Genomic DNA, 26,921 nt, shown 5'->3' on the forward strand with positions numbered 1-26,921 from the left:
ATAACTTCTGTAAGCTGGAATTGCTGGAGCATTAAAGTGTTGTTTATTACAATGCATTTTGTTCCAGCTGATAAGGCCTTCCGAGACATGAAGGTTTTGAAGATGAGCCAATCAATCATCGTGTCTGGAGAGTCAGGAGCTGGCAAGACAGAAAATACAAAGTTTGTTCTAAGGTTTGTGTACATTGAATGAAATTAGACTTTTCTACTGTTCTTATCTCCGGTCTGTGAATTCATATTTCCATGCTACAAGTATTAATTCCCCAAATGTGTTTGGTTGATAACTTCTAAAACAGTACATCTTCACTTCACATTAGTTAGAAGCATAGTGTGTAAATGTCTCCAGCACAGTCCTTTCTTACAAAAGAATTATTTGTGTATTGTTGCCATCTCATAGGCTTGAATACTAATGCAAACATGGTTTCCAGACCATGTTATAAGTGAGCAGTAGGTTGTATGTGTCAAGTACATGAACACATAGGTTAGAAAAAGTCACAGGTCATCCTTTTTTGATACTTTATACATCATTTGCTATGTTGATTATGACCCTCAATGCTATTTATTGGATTAGCATCTAGCCTTGCTATGGTTACTCCCATTATTACCTATTGTGTTTCCTAATTTGACTACTCTAAATAACGCTTCTTATATAGATGCCTAAATCACTTTTTGTCCACATGTAAAGAATGTCCTCTTTAGTACAGTCTTTGGGAAGAGTAAATCATTCGCCAGGTCTTTGTATTGACCACACACATGGTTATGCAGCTAAATGAGATGACTTCTAAAGGTATCCATACTCCTTCAACTCCTGTCAGCCAAACCATCGCTTGGCTTTCAGCGATTTTCCCCTGCTCTTCCATGCACATGGCCGTTGAGCTGAGCTTGAGTTCTCTTGTGTTTCGGGAGTTAAGCCGCAGCTTATAAGGAATAAAATAATCGGGCATAGAAATTCACTGTCCCCAATTCTTCTTGGCTCCGACATCATCTATCGGCGTGAGTGCCCCCATGCACATTAGAGAGTTGCACAGCTCAATCATTGTCAGTGGATTCAGTTGACTAAACACTAATGTGTATGGGGGTCTTTAGGCATTTTTTTTCTCTAAGTTGAACAAGCGTAGTTTTTCTAGCGTCTTATTATAAGAGATGCCTTCTGTCCCGTTTAATAAGCCAGTAGCCCATCTTTAAACCCTCTCCAACCCTATCATATAGCTTTTTTACAAGATTGAGCCCAAAACTCAATGTGTTCTTACTAGGAATTTCTAGAAGGCTAATACTGAATTGGGATCACAAGTTGTTACCCCTTTTCATATACCCCAAAATCTTATTCACTTTTGTAGCTGCTGCTTAGTTTACTTGTAATGCCCAATGTGTTCTCTTGTTTTGTTATCCTCTGTTTTAATGCACAGCTGGGGTCAGCATTGTACCCTCCCAAATATTAAAAATACTACTTAAAATTTCTCTGTAAATAATGTATTTAGTGAAACTGTTTGTACATATATAAACTCTTATGTTTGATGCAGAAAAGCTCAAGACACAACATGAGACACAATTGTAAACCATGTCAGGACACGATTAGTGGCTCCATTTGAAACAAAGTACAATATCAGAATAACGTGATTACATAGAAATTAGGTTTACCGATCCCCACCTTGGCAGTGCTCACATGACTTTAATTAGTCAGGGAATGGTGGATTTGATATTTAAAAGGCCAGGTGTATTCCCTGTTCCTTGTTTACAATGGCCAAGGCTATAGAGCTCTCTGGGTAGACCAGAAATGCTATTATCACTAAGCACAGTCTAAAAGGGCACAAGACTATCTCCAAAGATCTTGGCATCCCAGCGTCAACAGTTCGAAATGTTAATAAGAAGCTTCCTGGTTTTGCAACAGTCACAAATTTTCCAGGATATAGTGGAAAAAGGTAAGCTGATCAGGGAACCCTATGAAAGTTAGCCAGAAATGTGGCAAAGAAATCACATATAACATCCCAAGAGCTTCCCGCTGAGTTGAACTGAACAAAAAAGGTCTCTATTGGTGAAGGCCAGGGAGGATCCCACTTAAGAAAGACTTAAGGAATAGCAACTGAACTTTGCCAACCATTACACATATTTCTTCTGGGAAAATGTTGGACAGATGAAACTAAAATAGAACTCTTTGGTATTGCATAGCGGTGTTATGTTTATAGATGAAATGAAGCCTATATAGAAAAGAGCTGCACCCTCCCTACAGTGATACATGGTGAAGGATTCATAATGTTGTGCACTGCTTTACCTCTGGGACTGAAGGTCTTGATTATGTTTCAGGAACAATTAAATCATAGAATTATAAGTGCATTTCAGAGCGAAATGTTCTTACAAGTATACCAAACGAAGGCTTGAGTCAAACAGAATGGACATTAGCAGGATAATGACCCAAAGCACACATCCAAAAGTACACAAAAATGGTTAAGAAGAAAAAATAGCTTGTTTTATACTGGCCAGCAATGAGTTCTTGAGTCAGCTATTGGGAAAGTCATATGCTTGAGAGAATTGCAGTGGAAGAAACTACCAGCAAACTGGTGCAATGGACTCAGATGGCTACGGAAAAAGTTTGGAGGATGTCATTGTTAACAAAAGTAACCAAGTTTTTAGGGAAGGGTGCCTTTAATCCTGCCGATGCCACATACTTTGTTTATTCTTTATTTCTTTTTCAAAAGGACTCCATGTTTGGTGAGCGATTTTTAGTTTTATTTTATTTTTAGATTGAATGTATTCTAATAATACAAAGTTAGTAGATACTCGCTTATTTCTGAAGACAGGATTTTTTTTAATACGAAACAATCAATGTTGCCAATAATGTTGACCACAACTGTATATGCAGTTTAATGTTGTATAAGCAATAATTTAATTACTATGGCCTAAGGCCTCCTGTCCACGGGGAAAATCAGGCCCGCTACGGATTCTACATGGAGAATCTGCAGCGGGTCCCTCCTGCCTCGCGGACATGGGCGCTTAAAATAGGAATTTAAAAGAATTTACTTATCCGGAGCGGGCGGGGAAAGTCTTCTCTTCCTCACGGCCGGATCTTCTTTTTCGGCCGGCGGATGAACTTGTCACGCCGGCGGCACGTCGCCGGCACGTCGCCGACGTGCCGCGCACATGCGCCGGGCACATCCGCCGAGCCGAAGCAAGAAAGATCCGGCCGTGAGGAAGAGAAGACCTTCCCCGCCCGCTCCGGATGAGTAAATTCTTTTAAATTCCTATGTTAGGTCTCCCGCGGATCCGGACGGCTTCCATAGGCCTCAATAAATGCCCGCGGGAGCTGTCCCCGCGGGAGACCCGCACGAAAATGGAGCATGGTCCAGATTTTTTCATGCTCCATTTTTTTTAAAATCACTTTTATTGACCATCCGCGGGTATTTATCTACCCGCGGGTGGTCAATGCATCCCTATGGGGTGCGGATCCGCGGGCAGGAGAAGAGTTAAAATCTGCTGCGGATTTTAATTCTTCTTTTGCCCGTGGACATGAGTGCTTTACTTTACACTTATTATTTTGTTTATGTACATTTCTCATAAACATGAGACGTACTTGAAAGTGCCAGTGTGTACGGGTCCTCAAATGTAGGCTGTCCAAACTTGCTTTTACGACATAAGCTGGGAACTAATTTTTTTAAATAAAACTCTAACTATTTTGCTTTACAGGTATCTGACTGAATCCTATGGTTCTGGACAAGATATTGATGAGAGGATTGTAGAAGGTATGTGACTTTTGTTTTAGGCAGTAGCCTAATAACTTGTTATAAATGATGATATTCAATTCTTGTGGAATTGAACCAGCATCAATTTTTGATTCTGCGTATGGGATTTTTAGTTTCTAAGCTTTCATTAAATTAAATCTGTAACGAGCTATGGTAGTCCAGCTTGTGGTATCAAAAGATTAACCCCTAAGTGACCACCCATACGTGTTTTCACGTCCTGGGTGTCTGGGCTTTAATCTGAAGAGCCATAAAAACTGGTCAGCCCTGTAGAATAAAGCCCCATGGTCTGTGTGTGTGACAGCTCCCAGGTCTCGGCTGTTGGAGGTAGCTGAGAGCCTGGAGCTGTCATTGGGGGCCACGGTGTGCGACTTCAAGTGACGTGATCGCCTTTATCCAATGGACAACAGTGATCACATATAAGTTTAAAAAAAAAGTTTACAAAAGTTAAGCTTTCATTTTCCCTCACCGATCCGATCCATGAGGGTAGCTGAAGCTACTCACCTTCGGCCTCTGCGATGTCCTGCAGCAATCTGGTCCTGCAAGGACCTGCCACCAGCTTCTGCGCATGCATGCGCCAAAGGCCAAACAGACGGGAAATTTAAAATCTCCCTGCTTCCACCTAGTAAAGCTATCCAGGAGCAAGGAGATGTCACCGGGGCCATGGTATGCGGTTCCTGATCAAGTGATCTGACCGATGTAATCAGTGAGGGGAGATGAAACTTCTTACCAGAGGCCTCCGCATTAGAACCCTGATGCGATCATCCTCCACGGACCTTCCCCGGCTTCTGCGCATCTGCCCACCGGCAAAATGATAGACACATGCGCAGAAGCTGAGGAGGGCCCAGTAAATTTAAAATGTCCTTGCTCCTGGCTACTAAAGGTAGCAGACAGCCTGAAGCAGTGACCGGAGACCTCGTTGAGGGGTTCCCGGTAATATGATTGCTACCTTTTTATACCATTTAATAATGGCAATCTACGTTGGGGCGGTCTGACATGACAGGATAGGAATTGCAGATTCTGCATGTGTCCGATTCGCAGTAATATGCAGATCAATCAAATGCATTGGATTACACAATTACACTCACATTAGTGGGTCGGAATTACATAATCCACTCACAGAAAACAGAACGCAGCATGTTTTATTTTACTGCAGATATCCGCAACATAGAGCCTATTGAGCTTTATGGTCATGGATATACCCGCAGCCCATATGTAATTACATTGTGTACGGGCTGCGGGTATCTGCATCATTGCTAAGTGACGGCGTGGAAAATATAAACAAACAAAAAAAGGTGTACTGTGCATGACCGGGCATGGCTGAGCTCACTGATGGGATCCTTTAAGGGCTCCGCAAGCGGTTTTGATATATGGCTGTGGGAGACCGCTATTATTCAGATCGCTACCTATAATGCCTACGCAATTTACAAGAAGCCCCGGGAACGCTCTTCTTCCTGCAGCTCCAGGAGCAGCTTGTTGAGCGCCTTTCGTGTGAGACCACCGCACCACAGCCAGCTTACGAAGCCTCACAGAGCGTCACATTTTACACCCCATCCCTGCCGCTGGGGTTAAGAAATACCCCCAAAAAAGTGTTGGGTTTGCAGCTAGCATGGGAGGAGGAGGGACACCTGGTTTTATTGCCCCATGTGCTTATCCCAACCAGGCCTGTGTAAAATTACCCCTCTTTTGAGACGTTTGACACAATTTTACATTATCACTCTTATTAAAGATTTAGGGAATGGCAAAAATGGGGGTGGAAGGGGGAGGAAGAATTGTGTGCAATAGGGCCTGGAATTTATTCAGTTGTGTCCTGAAAGCAAAGTGTGTTCCCTCCTTAATAGATCTAGCCATGTGTCCAGTTAGCAGATTGGGGCTACAATGGGTATGTTTCTGAACATATTTTGGGGTGCAAATCCTCATTTTCATATGCACTATAGCAAAAAAAAATTACTGCCTTTAAAATGACATATTTTCAAAAATATGAAATTTCATTTTTTCTCCTCTAAATTGCATTAACTACTGGAGAAAAACTGTGGGGTCAAAATACTCCTGACCCCCCCTCAGTGAATTTATTAAGGGGTATATTTTTTAAATGGTGTCATTTGTGGTGGTATCTATCATTCTGACACCTCTGAGCCTTTGAAATCTTGGCTTTGTGAAGGAAAACAAAGTGTTCCTCAAAATGCTAACAATTAATATTACATTTCTCCTACTCCTAAATGGTTAAAAAATACCTAAAGTTTTTCAAATGTGCTTCCAGAATAAAGTAAACGAATGGAAATATATATATCATCAAAGCTTGTACAGTATGTTTGCCCATATTTGACATAATGCAGTTGAAAATGTGAAAAAATGACGATTTTCTCAAAATGTTCCCAATTTTGGCGCTTTTAATAAATACACACATTCTATTGGTTTATTTTTACCACCTAAATAAAGTGCAATATGTGGCAAAAAAACTATGTCATAATTAATTGGCTATGCAAAACTTTTACAGTGTAGGGGTGGATTTAGATGGGATGAAGGTTGGGCAAACGATGCCCGACACTCGTCCCCGCATACACTTGCTCCCATGCTGTTGCACGGGAGCGAGTATAGCTGGCTGGATCACAGAGCGGCCAGCAGTGGGGTGGGCCAGCTACAGGAGATTTCTTTCCTCGCGCTCCCTCACCCCTCTCCATTGATTTAACATAGTGGCATTTCAGTACTGAACGTCTGCTATTTACACTGAACAATCAGCTCATCGTCCATAGTTTATGCAGCATAAACTATGGGTGATGAGCTGAATAATAATCATGCAGTGTAAATAGCAGCTGTTCAGTTTTGAATGGCCGCTATGTTAAGTCAATGGGGAGGGGCAGGGGAGCGCGAGGAGTGAAATCTCCTCCTGCCGCACCACTGTGAGCCACTGACACTAGCTCCAGTGCAGCAGCACGGGAGCGCATATGTGTGGGGATAAGTCTCGGGCATCGTTTGCCCGACATTCATCCCTTCTAAATGGGCCTTTTTTCTATGTTAAAGTGACACATGTCAAATTTCCAAAATTTGGCCTGGTCATTAAGACGCAACAGGCTTGGTCACTAAAGGGTTAAATGAGTAGCTACTAAAAGCACTCAGCATACAATTAACTGATTCACAGGTATGGGTTGCCCAGTACTTGTGTACCCAGTAGTTGTAAACAGGTTATAACTGTGACAAACTGGGTTTAGATTCTGTCCATAATGTATTTTAGCCTTATGTCTCAGGTATAAATTAGACATTTCTCTTGACATATACCTTCAATGGAGGGGCTGGCTAGAAAATTTTAACCTGGGAGGCAAGCAGACAGCACTGGCCCCTCGGTAGTAGCCCACCCTAAAGGTGAAACACACTGTGCTGCTGGCCACACCCAGCCAAATTATGGCCACACAAATTATGGCAAAACTGTGCGGTCACTGGCTGCCGTGGTTGGCTGTGGTTTTGACCGACATGGACTTAATGCCCTTTATGTGGAAAAAACAATGTATTTTGATCCAGCTCTTCTAAAAAAAAAACCGGAATCTTTATTGGAATATATCCATAGAAAGATTAAAATGCTCACGTGTGAACAGAGGCCTATGTGTTTAGGCAAAAATGTAAAGGCCCATTTACACCAGCCGATGATTGTTAAAAAATCGCTCATTGGCGATCATTTTAGCAATAATCGGTGCATGTAAATGTGCGCCCATCGTGTGCTTTTCGGGCACTGCTAGCTGATTGTTAAATTCAGTCCAACCTAAAAATCGACGTTAACTCTTACCAGAAGTGCTCCACGGGGAGTGCTGATGGCATTGTTTCCCCATGGAGAACAAAGGATCTGAGCGCAGATAAGAGCCCTTGGGCTATTAACTGCGTTCAGCTAAGGCTTCGTTTACACAACTAATTTGTATTTAAGTAGCTGAGTATCTACTGATAGTTTATGCAAAACGATCGCTCAAAGCTGTCACTCAAACTGTCCTTTGAGCAATCATCTGCTGGTGTAAATGGGCCTTTTGCATAGCATATTGCCTGTACAAGAAGCAAGTAATTTACAGGTAACAGGATATGATATAACAAAGCGTGAATAAATAATGAGGAAACGAAACACTCGGAAAACATAAAAAAAAACTTTAGCATATAAACATAAGATTAGATCTGAGATTAAGACCATGTGGAAATTTGGTTCTTATTCCAATTAGCCTCTCTTTTAAACAATGTTTTAAACCAATCTCTACTTCTTGCTGGGCGGAACACTCTTTCAATGCCAGTGACTTTAAATGATGATCTATTCCCTTGGTAGAATTCCAAAATTCTGCCTGCTGTAGACAGGGAACGTCTCAATATACCTAAAGAGGGATTAGAGCCAGTTATATGCTCAGCAATAAGTAGTTTAATTTATGTGCTCTTCATCCAACGTATTGCTCACAACAAATAGTACATGTAATAACAAATAACAGGAGTGGTGTCACAGTTATAAATGAGTTAGTATGAATAGTCTGCCATGTTGTAGAGGAAGAAAAGGCACAGACCAAGTCTTGATCAGGTATAAGCTAGGAGCGATCGTGTTGCCCGTTGTACATGTTTTCCTGGCGACACATTTTATACCTGGCTGGAGAATTTTGGTGAGGGAATCATCCTGCATAAGAATAGGGAGATTTTTTAAATATAATTTCTTTAATGTAAAAGGAATCCACACTAAAACTAGTAGAAAAAAACAAAAGAAAATTTAGGTGTGTCTGATGTTGTGTGACCTGTGTCAAACAATTGGATTGTCATTTAGATTGTGCCAAATGGTCATATCTGGTTTTTGATACTGCTATATTTCCGACCTTATTTATGATCCCACTGTGGTAACCATGATGGCACAACCTGTCAGAGGTAACACAACACTCTTCATTAGAATCTGTTTCCACTGAACATGCCCTGGGAGATTTCTAACCAAATGAGGGGATGGCAGCTCTGTGCATGTAATAAGGAGTGGTCAGAGGAGGCTTCCTATACAATTTAGTATTATTTTCTTTGATAAAGGGTCTCCTATAAGGAAGACCTCAAGGAAAGCGATAGCGAGGCAGAATGTTGCCGAGAAGCAACAAAATCAGAAACCAAACTGGGAGAATCCTGCCAAATAAGGAGGAGGTCATGTAGATATCTCCCATACCAATGGATCTTTTGCAGGAACGGGTTATAGCAAGCATAATAGACAAGACACCTCCCATAGACCCATATAGAGATTAGTGACGGACGGAGAGCATGATGAGCCCATGGGGCAACCACAAAGCTGAAAAATAGTTTTTGTTAAACATTAAAAAAAAAAAAGTGAGGAAGTAATAAGGATGTAACCTGTAACGTATCCTCTTTTAGACCATCTAAATAGGCATTCAGGTTATTTCTGAAAGCTTTAATGGTTCTACTGTGTGGAATAACTGTATAAAGAAAGGAAAAGTCTATAGTGATCCAAGAATGATGAGCAGACCATTCTAATTTGTTCACAACCAGGGGAGTAGCTAAAGGCTCATGGGCCCGGGTGCAAAAGTTTATCTTGGGGCCCCCCAACTTCTCTTAACCTCTTAACCCATTAATCTAACAGGGCCTTGGTATCTTTAACATATCCAGATATTCTAGCTACCAATGTTTGTAGTAGATTATCAAGCCATATACTGAGGTATTCAAAGAATGAGCCTGTTTTTATTTAACGAATACGGTCCCAGAACCAATCTCATAATCTGAACGGAGCCACAGAATCAAGCTCGATACATGAATAGAGACCCTGAACCAAGCTCTGTACAAGATCTATATTTCTTCTCTATATGGCCAGTTTCAGACAACAGTATTACAGGTGTCCCAGCCTGACCGCAAATCTACTGATTGGAACTCCTATCATGATAGGGATCTATGAAGTGAGCGGGCTGAGACTAGAAGCAAGAATGTACATAGCACTCATGGATTCCCATGGGTACACTAAGAATTTATCCCTCTAGAAGACAACTTTTGTAACATGGCAGGTTTAGGTACACAGTGCTAGTCATTGCAGTGCAGTTACCGCTAGTAATCACAGCTAATGTTTTTATTTGGAGTCATCCATATTTGGTTTTCTTTTCTTTGGGCCCAAACCACCACAGACATCTAGCCACAACTCACCTCTTCAAACTCTTCTGATCCTGCTGGTGCAGCTTCTAATGTACTTCTCATTGCCCCCATAGTAATAATGCGGTGGCCCTACTAGGTAGTAGTGACCCCTCTCTGGCCTCAGTATTCCAGCAAGTAGAAGATATTTTATTCAAAGTGCAGTGAGTGCCAGATGGCAGTCCTAATGGCCCATTTACACGCAACAATTCTTGCTCAAAATTTGATCAAATGAGCGAAAGTGAGCGATAATCGTCACATGTAAATGCGAAGCCATCGTAAACTATTCATTCATTTGTCATTGGTGGTTGAGCCTCAGCCTGCATAAAAATAGTTGCTAGTTCGTTTGCTTATCATTCAATTTAAACAGCAATTGTTCAGTTTTCAGACAACTTGGGGGGAGAAGTGATTGTTTGCTCAGCTAAACACATTGACTCATTCAAAAGCCAATCCACATACTGCCAGGAGTAGACAATGGCTTTTTCTTTGCACGAATTAAAAACCGCCCTATAGAGATTCTTTGCATATGCACACACCCACCTGAACAAACAAGCCTCCACTTATCTATGTCAAATTAAAGGCCGATTTAGACAGGATTATGGCTCAAAAGACATCTTTTGAGCGATAACCGTTGGGTCTGAACGCGCTGCAATCATGCAGTATTCGTTCATCGCTGATTTTTTAGCAAGCTAAAAGTCAGGGATGACTCTTATCAGTGCCGCACGCTGAGTTCTTCAACAGGATATCGCTGATAGCATTCTTTCAGCTGGTATCCAGCTCGGACTCTCAGCAGGATACCAGATGAAAGCTCTGAGAACAAAGCAGCTGTTCGCATATACAAAGCAGCTGCTGTTCTCAGTGCTGTCAGTGGTGTCTCGCTCCGCCTTCATTTAACTCTTAAGCAGCTAATTAGCTACTTCAGTGTTTATGCAAAGATGATCGCTCAAAACTGTCACTCAAACTATCGTTTGAGCAATTTTTGAGTGATCATCTTGCAGTGTAAATGGGGCTTTACATAACCCAGCTAATGACGGAAATGGTGAAGATTTTAAACGATTATCTTTACGTGTAAACGATCATCATTTGAAAGCAAAAAGTCGTTGAGACGTTCGTTCATTTAAACTACAATCGTTGCGTATAAATGGACCTTAAGTGTAGAATGAAAGCTCTTCTATCGGCCAGAGTTTTAGGAGCAGGGCTGGGCAGTCCTAAACATTTGATGAGGGCCTAGGGACCTCGTGCCTCCTTGCTCCATCGTATGCCCCGGCATGGGTATGCAGTGATATGTCACCCTGTTTTGTTTTTTAACAAACCTATACAGTGTGTTATCCATATTTTTTTTTACCAGACTGTGGTGTTTGTTGCTAGGTTCACAAGACATAGTGGACTCGAGGCGAGGCTTGTAGATGCAGGGTTTGAAATGAGTTCTTTTCTTATGTGAGATATGTGTGTCCCAAGCGGCACAATGACTCACCAGGGCACCGCTATGTTCCTGCTGGCTCAAAGGTCCACAATGATGATTATGGAAAATACAGCTCCTGCCATGTCTCTGCACATTAACTAACTTTGTTCTTTGCCTAACCTTTACCAAAGGAGGAATCTGTAACATTGCTCTGAAAATAGCTAGATTTAGCTTGTCACATTTCGGTTTACATTGTTACAGGAATGGAACTTCTAATAGGATTGTACAAACTTCCAACCTCATTTATATTCTTTGATATTTTTTGAAAGGGGCTTGGTGGGATTTGATGTGTGCATGAAACAAATCTAAGTGCCTAGAGGATAGGATCTGCTTTCAGCCAAGTGTTTTTCTTCTTGTTGTAAATTAATACATTATATTTTCGTCCAAACAGCTAATCCCTTATTAGAAGCTTTTGGAAATGCAAAAACTGTCCGCAATAACAACAGTAGTCGCTTTGGAAAATTTGTAGAAATTCACTTTAATGAAAAGGTAGGTGACTCTCTTTTTAAGTTGAAAATGTTAGTTTTTGGACAGGTTAGCCTTTTTTTCTCACTCTCAGGCTACCTAAACATAGGCAAGCACGCATTTGTGAAATTCCGATCCTCTTGTGCGAGTTTCACGTACGATAGAGGATCAGAAATGTTTCCCATTGATTTCAATAGAAAGCCTCGCAGCACACGGCTTGCGAGAGACGTGCGAAGCATTCAAGGTCCCATTAAAATCAATGGGCGATGCGTTCCAAGGAACGTGAAAAGATAGAGCGTGCCACATGGCTCATGTATATGGCTCTGTTCAAAAGAATGGGGTTCATATTCGCACGAGATTTATGCGCCTTGCAACGCATAAATCTCACACGAGTTTCTTGCTTGTGTGAAAGCGAGCGTAAAAAATTAGTTGTGGTCTATTATTGCGAAGATCTTGGTGATTTCTTGCATCTTCTTGAGTACAACTTAGAGTACTTTTACACTCAGCTCATGAAGCTTGTCTATATAGGCAGATAAATGATTAGCTCGCAAATCATTCAGTCTGCTAAGCAGTGCAACTCCACCCAGTGATGATTAAAGAGGTTTTTACATAATCATCCTGTGTAAAAGGCTCCATGGTATTTAATGCCCCTGTCATTAAATCCACACCTTACAATGAGACTCTTCGTTTTATCTCAATCAATACTGCAAAGATGACAAGCGAGTTACAGAAAACCGGAAGCTTTAGACTATTGACTCTTAAAGTGGCTTGGTCTCATTATGAAACTGATAACAATTTTTAAGGGGTAGATAGAACAGGAAATAATCATTCCTGTATAAAGGTCCATTTACACGAGCCGATAATTGCTAAAAGGCGATCGTTTTAGCGATAATCGTTGCGTCTAATTGTGCGCCCATTGTGTGCTTTTCGGACACTGCTAGCTGATCGTTAAATTCAGTCTAGACTAAAAATCGTCCTTCAGCCTTATCATGTGTTCTTCACGGGGAGTGCTGATAGCATTGTTTCCCTGTAGAGAACAAAGGATCTGAGTGCATATAATAGCCCTCTGGCTATTAACTGCTTTCAGCTAAGGCTTCATTTGCACACTTAATTGCTATTAAGTAGCTGAGTAGCTACTTAATAGTTTATGCAAAATAATCGCTCAAAGCTGTCACTCAAACTGTCGCTTGAGCAATCATCGCTGGTGTAAATGGACCTTTAGTCTTGAGAAAGAAGGTTCTGTTGTGGCAACCTCCTGGGGAAAAAATTGTAAATACAGAAAAAAAAATTGCAGGCCAGTGATTGGCTGCTCAGGTTACATGGGTATATGGGCACATCATTGCTGTTTTTAAACTTGGAAAACCCCATTAAGTTTACCTAGCATGTTATTTCTGTTGGCTATCAATGAGGTCCATTTTAAAACTTTCTATACACTTTTTGACATTCTATGTACAGCCCTTCTGTTCCTATGTCTGCACATCAGGGTGTAACAAACTAAGTGTTGTTGCACTAACTTTTGATAGTGCTTCTGTAATACAAGATTCTTTATGGAAAATTGAAACAAACAATTTACTTGGAGTTTGACATACCATATATCCAACCTTGCTACTGGACAGGGGTCGAATAGATGCAGGGAACCTCTGTTCAATCTAAAACCGATTCCATTAAATTTCATGTAAGAGACTAAAGTCATACATGTCATGGCTCAGAATTACTGGCGGGCGGCTAGGGAAACCCAATGGGGTTGAGCTATTGGAAGAGTATATACTGTTCCTTCACAGGGGCCCTATGCTACCTGTGCCCGCCCCTGAGTTTACTACTTTACACTACTGAGCATTCCTTAAGATTACTACTTGGCATTCACCTAGAAAGAAGTACGTTTTATTCTTGTATTATCCTCACAATGATGGATTTAAGCTTTCACATACAGCTGAGGGAAGAAGCACAAAGGAAGATGAGATATAACTGTCTTTCACCTCCTCGCCAAGCTTTCTCCTTAATTTGCTTCCGCAGCTTGAGGTGGCGACTTTTAGTATTGTCAAAGCTGATCTCATGACCTAGCCTTCCCCGATAAATAGCAAACAAACAATATGCATGTTCCCAAGTGGCCCATGTATAAGTGTATAATTGGAGAAAAGGTTATCCCACTGCTGAGTGAGCTTTTCTGGAGAAGCCAACGCTGATGAGAGTAACCTTTTCCAGCAGAGTGACACGAGGCTGCAGTCTTCGCCGGCGTCCGTGAGATTGACTATGTAATGTGCTTCGTACAGGAGGCTAAGCTTTCTGAACCCTGCTTCATATTCATGCTTCAGCTGGTTGGACAGGATGTAGAAAAAAATATATATTCTTTATGTGTTACGTGATATCCACTGCATGATATACTGTACCTTGGTGATGAATGCCTGCTGTATCTGTATATATTCTGCCACCCATATCAGTGGCTTGTTCTAGCTGGAGATTGTATTCCAGCCATGCTTTACCTTCTAGTTGCTTACATTTCTGCTCTTATCTACGCTTTTTATTTTAATCATTGTGATACAGTTTTTACCTTTTTACTCTTTTTTTTTGTCTCTACCTAGTATTCTGTGGTAGGAGGATTCGTGTCTCACTATCTTCTGGAGAAGTCTCGTATCTGTGTTCAAGGACAAGATGAGAGAAATTACCATATTTTCTACAGGTTGTGTGCCGGGGCACCAGAGGAGATTCGTCAGAGTCTTTTTTTGAGTTCTCCTGATAACTTTAGAGTATGTATGACTATATCGATATATATGTGACTATTATTCTTCGCTTGTAGTCTAATCATATAGTAACTTCATAAAGTTTTATAGCAAAGCTGAAAATGAGTCCAGCACCCGATCCTGCCCAATGTGCTAGATTGTGAGCCCCAATGCGGACAAGCTCAGTGTAAGCGATAACAATCTGTGTACAGCACTGCAGAATATGTATGCGCTATATAAAAGGAGTAAAAGAATGTGTTTCTGATGAACACATTAGTCCTCTTTTTATGTAACATTTAAACAACCTTTTTCACGACAACTCTGATATTGCCCAATCTAATATAAAAAAAACCTTCAGGCTTTTTTTTTGCGCCACACTTTGACCCCTTTGCGTGACCTTTGGTGGATGATTTTGGGGTCATTAGATTTGTGACATCCTCACCACCGCCGTAAAATTATAAAATTAGAGTTTGATACATTGAGTGACCTGGCAGGCAAGGTCAATGTTCCTATGTTAAGTCTAGCGGGGCTGTTGGCTGAAGCACAAGGCAGAGTTAGGGCTCCTTTACACTGGCAAGGGCGATATCTGGCTGTGAATCATGGCCCAATATCGCCCTCGCCATCCATGCGGAAACCGCTAGATGCAAGGCATTTTCACAGGGAAACAGCCTCGCATCCCTGTGGGGCTGAAGGAATTCCCCGGCACGGCTGTCACAATGGTCGATATAGCAAAAAGAAAGGACATGCTGCAGTTTTTTCCTGCATCGCAATGCAGTGAGATGCAGGGAAACATCGCAAATGTGAATAAACTAATTTTATGTTTACGTAGCGAACATCACGTCAATCTAGTAATAGTAATTGTGTGTTCTTGAGTTAAAAAGGTTGTCTCAGGACAGGTTTTACCTGTTGTGCAGAGACCCCAGCAAAGGATTGAACTGAATGGTATCTGTTTGTCGTGCAAGCCCATCATTGCTCCAATCACTTCTTTGGGACTGCTGGAGACAGCCAAGTCTGCTCTCTCCAAGGGTCCCTTTTTGAAGTGAATGAAGCAGTGGTGCACATGTGTGGCCACACGCTATCATTCACCTCAGGTCAAGCTGGGACTAGGGTGTCTAGATGACCGGTAAGACCTATCATGAGAAAACTAGAGATGAGCGAGCGTACTCGGAAAAGCACTACTCGCTCGAGTAATTTGCTTTATCCGAGTATCGCTGTGCTCGTCCCTGAAGATTCGGGTGCCGGCACGGAGCGGGGAGCTGCAGGGGAGAGCGGGGAGGAACGGAGGTAAGATCTTTCTCTCCCTCTCTCCCGCCCGCTCTCCCCTGCTCCCCGCTGCGACTCACCTGTCAGCCGCAGCGGCACCCGAATCTTCAGACCCGAGCACAGCGATACTCAGATAAAGCACATTACTCGAGCGAGTAGTGCTTTTCCGAGTACGCTCGCTCATCTCTAGAGAAAACCCTTTTAGGACAGAAATCTGGCTTCTTTGGTCTGGTATCAACTTGACTGCTCTCCGGTTGCCATATCATCAGTGGTCAGCAGGAGAAGGATGTTAGAGACCTTTACTGATCAGCCCAGTAAGTTTATCTGTTTCTGCTGACTACTTCTATAGAGCCCTGTGGGCACTGAGTGTGAAGGCAGCAGAAATGTAGTCCTAAGCTCTCATTCCCGACCTGAAGGTTGCGGGTTTAATCCCCGCTTGGTTCAGGTAGCCGGCTCAAGGTTGACTCAGCCTTCCATCCTTCCAAGGTTGGTAAAATGAGTACCCAGCTTGCTGGGGGGTAAAAGATAACTGGCGAAGGCAATGAAAAAGGACCCTGCAAAAGCAGTCTGCCAGTCTTCCAAGGAGCCAGTCATGACTCGTTGCTTGCACCAGGGGACTTTACTTTTACTTCTATCTAGTGCTGCTACATGGTTAATTGTATTTCTACACTTAGTCTACAATTTTTCAACTGTTCTATTTTTTCTTAGTCTTGGCTGCTGTCAGAGAGCTCTGCTTGAGCAGACACACCAAGTGTCATGTTCCAGGACATCTGTTTTCTGTGTGTAGATAGCAGAAGTCAGTGGCATCACATCTACTCATTGGGCTGGCAGTTGGGAACAGTTCAATAAATGACCCTTAGGTTCTCCTCCTGCTGGCTGACTTGACCACAGCTGATTAGTCATCCGGAGAGCAGTCGGGTTGTATCAGGAAGACTTGAAATGCGCTCTGAGAACATTACTCTTACAGACGTGAGGGAAAATATAGACCTCTTAAATGATTCAAATTGAAAGGAAACCTCTTTGACGTTGTGTCTCGGTGGGCTGAAGACTGAAAACAGAAATGTCAGCTCTATTGAAACTGCAATTACTTTTCAAGACAAATTGTAGCCAGGCTTATGAATGAGATATTCTACTTTCTGGTGCTGTAGATGTCTCTGGTGATATATAATAATCTATTCTCCCTGTGTGCAGTTAAAGCCCAAAATTAGAGTTTGCTAGGTGTATTTTATTACTCTTCTTTTACACTTGGATTCCTGCGGGACAATTCTGCCTGAAAGATGTTTTTAATTGCAGATTCTTCACAGGGTTTTAAAGATTAGATCTGTTTCTGACAGCAACAACTCGAGCAGCTGCTAAACGATTAGCTAAACCTTAAACCAATTTTCCTGGCTCAGTCCTAGTGAACTCCCACAAACATCTTTCACGCTACTGACGAAGCTGCATAAGTACCAGCTTTCATTATGCTGATTTCAATCCATGTTGGCTTCCGAAAAAAGTTGCACTGCTCCGATTATATTGGATTTGTAAAACCGTTTTTAGTTTTTTTTTAATCAATTCCCACTAGTTTTGCTATTTTTATTTTTGGTCACCTTGTTTTTAGATGGTGCTATTCCACTAATAGGGTTGTTAGAGAATTGCTGTGGTTACTTCTTCTGTTAGTTATGAGTGAAGTTGTAGCCATAATATTGTTTTTGACACTTATGACCGCTGATCCTACTTGCATGTACATGGACAATACAAAAAAATGGCACTTTAAACAAACCAGATCACCAACACGACAATGACGGAGGGACACTCCAACCAGGAAATTTGGTAAAGGAACTCTTCTAGAATAAGGTGTTAAGCGGGTCATATAAATTAAGATTATGCTGCTTAAACCTGACCGTTGATGGAGAAGTAATTTTCTTCTAGAATAAAAATGACATCACCCTTTAAATCTTTCATCCAACTACTTTTGGGCACTGCGAATGCGTGTTTTAATAAGTGCTAATAAGCTGGGGCTTAGCTGAAGGCTCATGCAAAAGTTTATCTTGGAGCCCCCCAACTTCCCTTAACTGTTGGACAAACGTTTTAGAACTTTAGAGTTGACATGCCTAAAAAGTGGCCTAGTCTGCCTTTTCCTCTTATATCGTAAATGAAAGTTTTCCACCATTTATTTTAATTTTGACTGCATAAGTAGTGGTTTTATATTATAAATTTATAATTTTAAAAATTGAGTATTTTTATTCACATGCATAGAATGGTAAATTTAAAGCTGCCCTCCAGTTCAAGGACAAAATTCTGTCCCAGAGGGTAAGGAGGTGTATATTGCCTGCATTTGTTTTTCTTTGCCTTCCCTCCAATCCACCAGTTCTGGGTCCCAGTTTTAGCTATCAAGATGGTTGATGCAGTATTCAGACTATCTAATCCCCAGAGTGCATTGCCAGTGCTAGACAACCAATGCACTATATCTGATTGACCAGAGAACAGCAAACAATGTGCATTAGGTATTTGGAAAATTGCTGCAGCAATCGTGGATGGCCTAAAACGGCGCCCCGAACAGCCAGATTGGAAAGCGGCAGAAAGGAACAACTGTAGGTAATATATTCCCCCTCCGACCCGTGTCTTGGGACAGAACTTTGTGCCCAATCCAGAGGGTCGCTTTAAAAGGGTTTTTGTCAGGGAAATACTATTGATGACCTATCATTAGGATGGGTCATCAATAGTTGATCAACCGGGATCTGTTGCTTGGGACACTGACCGATCAGCTGTGCGAGCGCATGCTGTAAGCACCACAATATCACAGAGGTCAGGGTGGAAGCCTCCATGCTGACCTCCGTGTAGTGGCCAGCGCTTGTGACTGCAGGCACAGCTCTCATTGAAATCAATGGGAGCCATGGCTGTAGTTACAAATGCCAGCCACTATAAGGAGGTTGGTGTGGAGCCTTCCGTTCTGAGCTCTGTGTATTTGGAGCGGAAGTTTCCGCACTGAACTTCCATGTAGTGGCCAGCGCTTGTAACTTCTGGTACAGCTGCCATTGAGTTCAATGAGAGTCGTGCCTACAGTTACAAACACCAGCCACTACACTGAGTTCGGCACAGAGGCTTTCACTCCGACCTCTTTGTTACTGTGGCACGACAGCGTGTGCCCGCTCAGCTCAGCTGAGTTGACCTACCAATTATTGATGACCTATCCTGATAATAGATCATCAATAGTATTTCACTGGAAAACTCCTTTAACTTGTGGTACTTTAGTCCAGGTATTCTTTTTCCTAAATTCCTCTATAAAATCACTACCCCATTGTCTAGACCGCTTTTAGTTTGAAAATCTACCATGCATCCTGGCCATCCTCTTTTAGAGGACTATCCCTCTAAAAGCCTTTTTTCAGTGGTGTTTTGGGTTGTCATCTCAAAGACGCTTCATTGTAACTGTTTATTTCCACAGTATCTCAATCGTGGCTGCACCAGGTACTTTGCTAACAAGGAAACTGATAAACAGATTCTCCAAAACCGCAAGAGTCCAGAGGTATTGTACATGAATACATTCTCTACATATATGATATACTGAAGTGCTTGACAGTGGTGACCGCTGAGGATTTCCACTATGTGAAACAGTGTTTTTTATATTAATGGCATGATATCACTGGGATGGGATCTGTCTTCAGTGTGATAGCGTTTATTTTGTACACTAATTGTTCAGCGCCTAAACATTTAGACCAAATCTATAGGATGAGGAGTCTACGCTACTATGTGTGGTTTTACTGTTTAAAGGGGTTTTCTGGGCGTTTGGTTTAAGGTGGGTTCCACGTCAAGAATAAACGGGTTCACATACACACAGGCCAAACATTAGCAAGTTTACTTAAAGTGATAAAAGTAGGTATACATGCAAGATATCAAAAGATACAAACAGGATATACAAAGGGTGTATCGGCAAGATACGGAAAAGCAAAACAATATTAAACTCGGCGTCCATCCAAGTGTGTTTGTGGAACTTCAAAAGTGGACCTCAGCACCCTTTCATGGTAAACTCCCACCTCCCTTCGTCTTCATGTAACTTCTAAAGCATGGATGACATTACAAGACATTACTAAATTATCCAATGAGACCTTTTATGGCCTGTGAAGTGCAGTATCAATATATGAGTGCTTCAGCTAATCGCTGGCCATAATGCATGAATCACATGCTGGAATCACTACTATGGCCATTAACTAGGAAAGTCACATGCTCATATGAAAAGGTATTCTCCTTCAACCTCAAAACTCAGTGTATAAGAATGGTTTAAGAAAACTAAGACATTTTGAACATGTGCCAATTTTTTTCATTCATGGCTAAATATGTCTTTATCATTGCCCTTCACAAAAACTCTACTGGACATTCACAATTTACCCAAACATCATACAATGATCTGGTTTGGTCAGATATGCTTGCTTCAAACTGATTAGTATATTTTTTAGAAGGTCTACTGCTACTATTGTACAGTAGTCAAGCAATGACTAGTGTATGGTACGTTTTGTGGTACCATCTTTGTTTCTTAGGACTGTATAGTAAATATACCGAAAGCTTTCTGAGGATGCTGTAATGCTGAATATCCTTTTATTCTCTCTTTACACTCATTGTAAAAATAATAAAAATGAAGCACCTAGAATGAGTTGTCGGAATCAAATGAAACTTTCTATGTGTGATTGTAATGTTGATATAAGTAAAGGCCTCTTTAGACACAACGATTATCGCTCAAAATTCACTCAAAAGCCGTTGTGTCTAACTGCACTGACATCGTGCAGTTTTCGTTATGCCATCGCTCATCGTTGTCTTTCAGCATGGATACAGCTGATACTATTGTTTCAGCTGTATCCCGCTCCCTGATCACAGGCTGAGTATGAAGAACACTGTGGTCCAGTTCTGTTCTACATACCCGACACAGAGCGCTCGGCTGTAATACAGCCGAGCGCTCCGTGCAGAAAACATCTGGATGCTGAAGACAAGCGGGGACACCCCGCTTGTCTTCTGCATCCTCCGCTGGCTGTGCATGGTGATCGCTCATCTTGAGCGATCATCTTGCTCTGTAAATGACACAACGATTATCGCTCAAAAGTCGCTGGAACAACATCTTTTGAGTGATAATCGTTGTGTCGAAATGGGCCTTAAGTGATTACAGTATCCGAGCAAAAAGATAATTTATTATGGAAAACTGAACACTTGAAGGGAGACTCTAGTATCCAGTTGGGCCCACCCTAACTTGGATGCAAGAGGTGATACGGGCAGACATGGAGGCATACAGGTTCCGTATGGTATCCTGTGGCTTAGCGCTTCACATTTGCTGTAACTGAGCCTCTAGATCATGCAAACTCGTAGGTTGTCGAAGTTGGTGTTTCAGATGGTCCCATACATGTTCTATTGGAGATAAATCTAGCGACCGGGCAGCCATGGAAGTATGGCAATGTGTGCGGCCGAGCATTATCCTGCTGAAAAATGCTTCTTGGATGCCCTGTCATGAGAGGAACACATGTGGTTTCAGGATGTCCTGAACATATTGCTGAACTGCCATTGTCCCTTGTACCAGTACTAGGAGTGACTAGCTGCCCCAAGACCATCACACCAACAGTGGGGTTAGTGTGCTGCTCCACAGCAAAGGCTGGATTGAGTCACTCATCTCTAGGTTTCCAGATACCAACACAGACGTCATCAGTGCCCAAACTAAACCTGGATTAATCGCTGAAGACAATTCACTTCCGCTCCGCAGCAGTTCAGCTTTGTCATTCATGACACCACTGCAAACGGAGGAGATGGTGGATGGGTGTCAAAGACAGTACATGTTTGGTGCCATGAGACCAAATGTCCTTCAGTCAAGCACCTGAAAATTGTCTTGACAGACACAGGAGCCTGTAACAATGCTGCCACCGGTCTCTGGATGGTGGACAATGAAACAGTTCCAGCTGCTCATGCTTGTCTGACGATCAAACGATCCTCTCTACTGGTGGTCTGTCGGGGGTGTCCTGAGCCCGGTCACCTTGTTGGTATGCCTTCATGCATCCACTGGTCCCAACACCTCCTAACAATCTCATCAGAACGGCCCAGGTGACGGGCAATTCATTGTTACAACCATCCAGCTTCTCATATTCCAATAATGCGCCCCTCTCTCAAACTTTAACTGGGTGAAATCTCTTCTCTGCGTTGTAGAAGCGTCTAGTGTTTAACTAGCTCTACACAACCGGATAAAGAGGTCACTACACACAAGGAGCCTCTGAGAGCCTTTTTATAGGCCAAGGATGGAGCCTCTTTTAGGGCTTCCGGTGGCAAGACAATTCATCTAATCGCGCTACTGCTTTAATCATTTGCATATCTGCATGCCGAGTTTTTCAGCAAAGTGACAACTCCTTCTAGGCGCTTGATTTTTTTTTTTTTTGACAAAGGGTGTATTTTACAGGATTTATGATGGTTTGAATATTTACTTGAATGTGAAATTAGTTTAGTGTAACTTAAATACCATCTAGTATTTAATGCAATAGTTAAGAGCATGAGTGTCCCAAAAAAGGTCACAAAGTCATTTTATATAAAAGATGTTAGTGTTAACATGTGTGAACTGCCATAGCTATAGGAAAACTGGTTCTGGTCAATAACTGGGAGTGAAATAGTTACCCTACATGCAATGATTAGAGCGTGTGCTCTGCTGAGACTGCTGTTTGGATTGAATAGCCTCCATCATTCCTTTGTAGCAGCGGGCCCTTGGTACAAGTGTTGACAGTCTGTGCTGTTGACATCATGTGTTTTCCGTTGGCTGTGTTCGGAACACACTCAGCCTATAATTAATGTTTTGCTTTTTCTTCTTGCCGTACACCTGATCCTTTTCCAGATAAGAGATGTGTCAGTCATCTTTTTATATAGCTCCTGAGCATTGCTTCCCGGTTGGCTTGACACGTAACAGAGCTTTGTATGTCCTTGACCTCCATGACTTCCTTTTGGTCCAGGAGTATTGCTCATGTTTTGCTTCTGAATGATACTGACATTCAAGCTCAGTGACACAGATTCATTGATTGATCTTGGTAAAATGGCTTGTAAATGGATGTAGCAGTTGTTTTCCACCTAGTGATCTATGCCATTGCAGGCTGCTCAGGAACTGAATATGCATTTAGCAGCTTGGTGCCTTAATAGGGGGTGTTTGAACCTGCACCAATTCAGTTAATCACCAAGGAATTACTTTCCAGTGGAAAGCTATTAGTATGTACTCCTCATAGAGCTATGTCCATGAAGCAGGACGGCACTTTCAGAAATATTTTCTGAAGGTAAGCATTCCAGTTACATTGTAGGCATGAACATCGGAGGCGTAATATTGTGTATCTTTGGCCTGATGTTTTGTTTCTCTGTTTTGTTGGCTTTACATTCACAGCTTACTTTATGTTAAAGGGGTCGTCTGCTTTTTACAGTTTTTATTTATTTAGTTATCGAATAGGAAATCCTATAGCTTTCTACAAGACCTGTCCCTATTGTATGAAAGTTGTATGATTTGTCTGTTCTGTAGCTAATTAAATAAAAACTGTAAAAAGTAGTAGAAAGCAGAAAACCCCTTTAATTATTTTTGACATCTGAAAATAAATGAGACATTACTGATTTGGTGCCTGTAAAACATGACTAATTGTTCTGTTAGTGCAACACACTGTTTCTGGTTCAGGTAAGGGTTACAGGCACATTCTTGTTCTTACAAGAAAAATTAAGTGAACCCTTTAGAATCACCAGGATTATTGAATGGATTACTAATAAAATGCGCTCTGCTTGTAAGGTAAGTCACAGTTCTAGACAATCAAAGTAAAGGTGGGTTTACACGGGACGAATGTCGGGAAGACGATGCTCGACACTCGTCCCTGTGTGTACTCGCTCTTGTGCTCCTGCATGGGAGCTAGTAGTGCTGGCTCGCTCACAGAGCATCCAGCAGGGAGGCGGGGAGGCTGCAGGAGATTTCTCTTTTCTCTCTCCCCTGCCCCTCTCCATTGACATAACACAGTGGCCGTTCAGTACTGAAGGCTGCTATTTACACTGAACGATGAGCAATCAGATAAATCTCCTGCAGCCACTCCGCTGAGAGCTAACAATACTAGCTCCCATGTATCATTTGCCCGACAGTCATCCTGTCTAAAAAGGCTTTAAGCTAGTAGTCCATGGACCCTTGCAATGTTTATGTCTTTTATAAAGTACGTTGAATAAACATCCACTGTGCAGAGAGAAAAAGTAAGTGAGCCCCTCTGTTATTGACCTTTCCTAGAGCAAAGTGACAAAAGGTGTTTCACTTTAGGCCTCTTGCACACAGGCGTTCAGCAAAGCGCCATGATTTTAATCACTACGCTTTACTGGGATTTTACTTTTACTTTTGGCCGCGGCCCACAGCAGAGTTTAACATACTTCATCATTGATGAGGTGCGCTAAACGAAAAAAATAGAATAGACTCTACTCGAAAATTGAGCGATCTAGCAGCTGTCTGAGAGGCTCCATTGAAAACAATGGGAGCGTTTTACTGCAATTAGCACGACGCTGAAAACGCATTGCTAATCGCGGAAGAAAGTGGTTATTTGAGGGAGGCCTAAGAAGATGAATTTGCCATTGTCTGTTACATAGGCACTTTCCCCATTAGATAAAGGCACACAAAGCCTGGTTACTGACAAGTCTGTTCTTATTTAGAAAGATTGGTTAGTGTTAACCATACATTGGTGCCTACAACTTTTAGAAGACATGCCACAACCTGTTATACAGAAGCATGAAGCTGGAAAAGGCTACAAACTAATTCCTAAAAACCAGTGTGTACGTCAATCTACTGTTAGGCAAATTATTTACAAATGGAGAAAGTTCAAGACTGTTGCTACTCTTCCTATGGACAAAGGCACATGGTCGTACTGCGAGCACAACTCGCATCAGAGGGCACATTGACACCCATCTGTGTACTGTCCGCTCTACATAAATCCCGCACATTGCATGTTCTATTATCGTGTATGGGAGTGGAAGAAAATATGACATGCTATGATTCTTTTAATGTGGATCATTGGTCTGTGTGAAAAATTGTGCACGTGAATAGCTTCACAGCCTCTTGTGTGCTGTTTAAGGGAGTACATGGAAAGTGAATTTCTTGAAAATGCAACCATGTGCTTCTGTCCTTAAGATCACTCCAAGAGCACAATGGATGATTTGGAAAGAGGTGAGAAAGAAGCCAAGAGTAAGGGTGCATTTACACTGCAAAGATGATCGCTCAAAAGATGGCTTTTGAGTGATCATTTTGCATAAACTACTACTTGGTACTAATGCCTATTGGTACCAAGTAGCAGTGTGTGAGCCACCAGGAGTTGTAATCAGGGAACAGACCTCCCGCTGTTTCCTGATTACTTTTGCTTTGTTCTGCTGGCGGGCTGACAGCTCAGAACAGCTGATACAATGTTATCAGCTATAATCAGCTCTCTCTGGGCAGAGCACAGCGTGCAGTCCTGCTTATCATCTGTTCTGCTGAATGATGGTTTTCAAGCAGAACTGAAAGATGGGCACATTTTAACACAATAATTATCGCTCAAAAGGCTGCTTTTGAGCGAAAATCGTTGTGTAAATGGGCCTTAATAGCAAAATTCTTTTAAAAAAACACAGCAAAAAACCTATATTCCTGCATTGACTATAAGATAAACACTGATTTAAGAATGGTGTTCACAGTGGGACACCATAAAAAAAAATTCTGTTGCTTAAGAAAAACACATTTGTGGCCCTTTTCAAGTTTGCCCAAGACGAGCTGGATGTTTCCTATAGCCTCTGGAAAAATGTTGCTGTATGGACAAATGAGAAAAATCTGGATTTTTGCACAAATCCACAATACTATGTTGGGGTTAGATTACACTGCACACCAAAATTTCATCCCAACTGTGAAGGATGGTAGAGGGAGCATCACAATTTGCTGCTGCTTAGCTGCCTCAGGGCCTGAACGCCTTGCGATCATTGAGGGAACAATGAATTCTAAGGCTTATCAAAACATTTTACTGGAGAATGTAAGGGCAGCAGTCCTCAAACTGAAGAGATATTGGGCAATGCGACAAGACCCAAATACACAAATCAACTTAGAAATGGTTGGAGAAAATGATTTGTGTTTATAAAGGCTAGGTCAGGGTCCAGACTTTAATCACATTGAGATGCTGTGGCATGGCCTGAAGATGGCTATGTACAAAAGGCATCCCAGAAATATTAATGAACGGAAGCACATTTGCAGGAAGGAATAGTCCAGAATTCCTCCTCAGTGTTGTGCAAATATTATTTACAGCTGCAGGAAATCTTTGTGGGAAAAAAAAGGATTTACAGGTTATTAAATGTAAGGTTTCACTTACTTTCTCTCGTGCATTGTGTTAAAAAAATACATGAATGGTACAACTATTTGTGTGTTATTGGCTTGATTAGTTTGTATTTGTCTATAATTGTGACTTGGGTAACAATACAAATTTTTTAGTAGTAAGTGCAAAAAGCCAGGTAATTCCAAAGAATTCACTTACTTTTTCTTGCAACTGTATGCCAAAGTATTCTGTACTTAAAAGCAAACCAAATCTTATGCCTTCCAAGCGGAAGGTTTTCAAATCTCTTGCACAGCTCTTCCACATTTAGCTACAAGCAGTTGGGATTGAACGGTACCACGCTTTTAAAACTCAAATGTTCAATAAATGTCAATCGGGCTCTCTAAGGCCAAAGTCGCACAGCTGTATGTAAGTTGTGCACAAGCAAATAGGGAAGATGGAACAATACCTCTGCAGTGCCACCTATCGGATGGCAGCATTCCTTCAAATCCATGCTTGGCGCGTTATACAGGTCTGTAGAGCAATGATTGGGAATTGAAAACCAAGCCAGAATCCATACACAGACAGCTGTTTCGGGATATTTGCCCCTCATCAGTGTACAGTAGGATCCTGGCTTAGCTAGTGAGAAGCCTGTGATGTAGGTCAGGAGGGGTAACAATCCAACAGGTGGCACTACAGCGGTATTGTTCCATCTTCTTTATTTGCATATTACACAGAGGAGTGTGGATGACCTTATCTGAGTCTCCTCACTCATCATCTTGGTGCTCTCCCTAAGGAGAGATGTTACCCCTCCCAAGTTGTGCACAAGTAACTCAGATGCAACTCACATCGAACAGCATATGAACAGCCATCCATGTGGTCCTTGATCTACACGGATCCTGCAT

General features: G+C 41.9%; 1 protein-coding gene across 6 annotated transcripts in view; it reads left to right on the forward strand.

The window, feature by feature from the left end:
- MYO6 (myosin VI) overlaps nt 1-26,921 on the forward strand; it is a 262,780-nt gene that overhangs the window by 79,807 nt on the left and 156,052 nt on the right. For all 6 annotated transcript variants that reach the window (XM_066604748.1, XM_066604765.1, XM_066604773.1 and 3 more), the window contains exons 6-10: nt 68-173; nt 3,678-3,733; nt 11,704-11,801; nt 14,357-14,521; nt 19,182-19,262. In XM_066604748.1, coding sequence (XP_066460845.1) covers nt 68-173; nt 3,678-3,733; nt 11,704-11,801; nt 14,357-14,521; nt 19,182-19,262 — 506 coding nt within the window. The remainder of the gene's footprint in view (nt 1-67; nt 174-3,677; nt 3,734-11,703; nt 11,802-14,356; nt 14,522-19,181; nt 19,263-26,921) is intronic.

Source organism: Eleutherodactylus coqui, chromosome 1 (assembly GCF_035609145.1).
Source record: "Eleutherodactylus coqui strain aEleCoq1 chromosome 1, aEleCoq1.hap1, whole genome shotgun sequence".
NCBI lineage: Eukaryota > Metazoa > Chordata > Amphibia > Anura > Eleutherodactylidae > Eleutherodactylus > Eleutherodactylus coqui.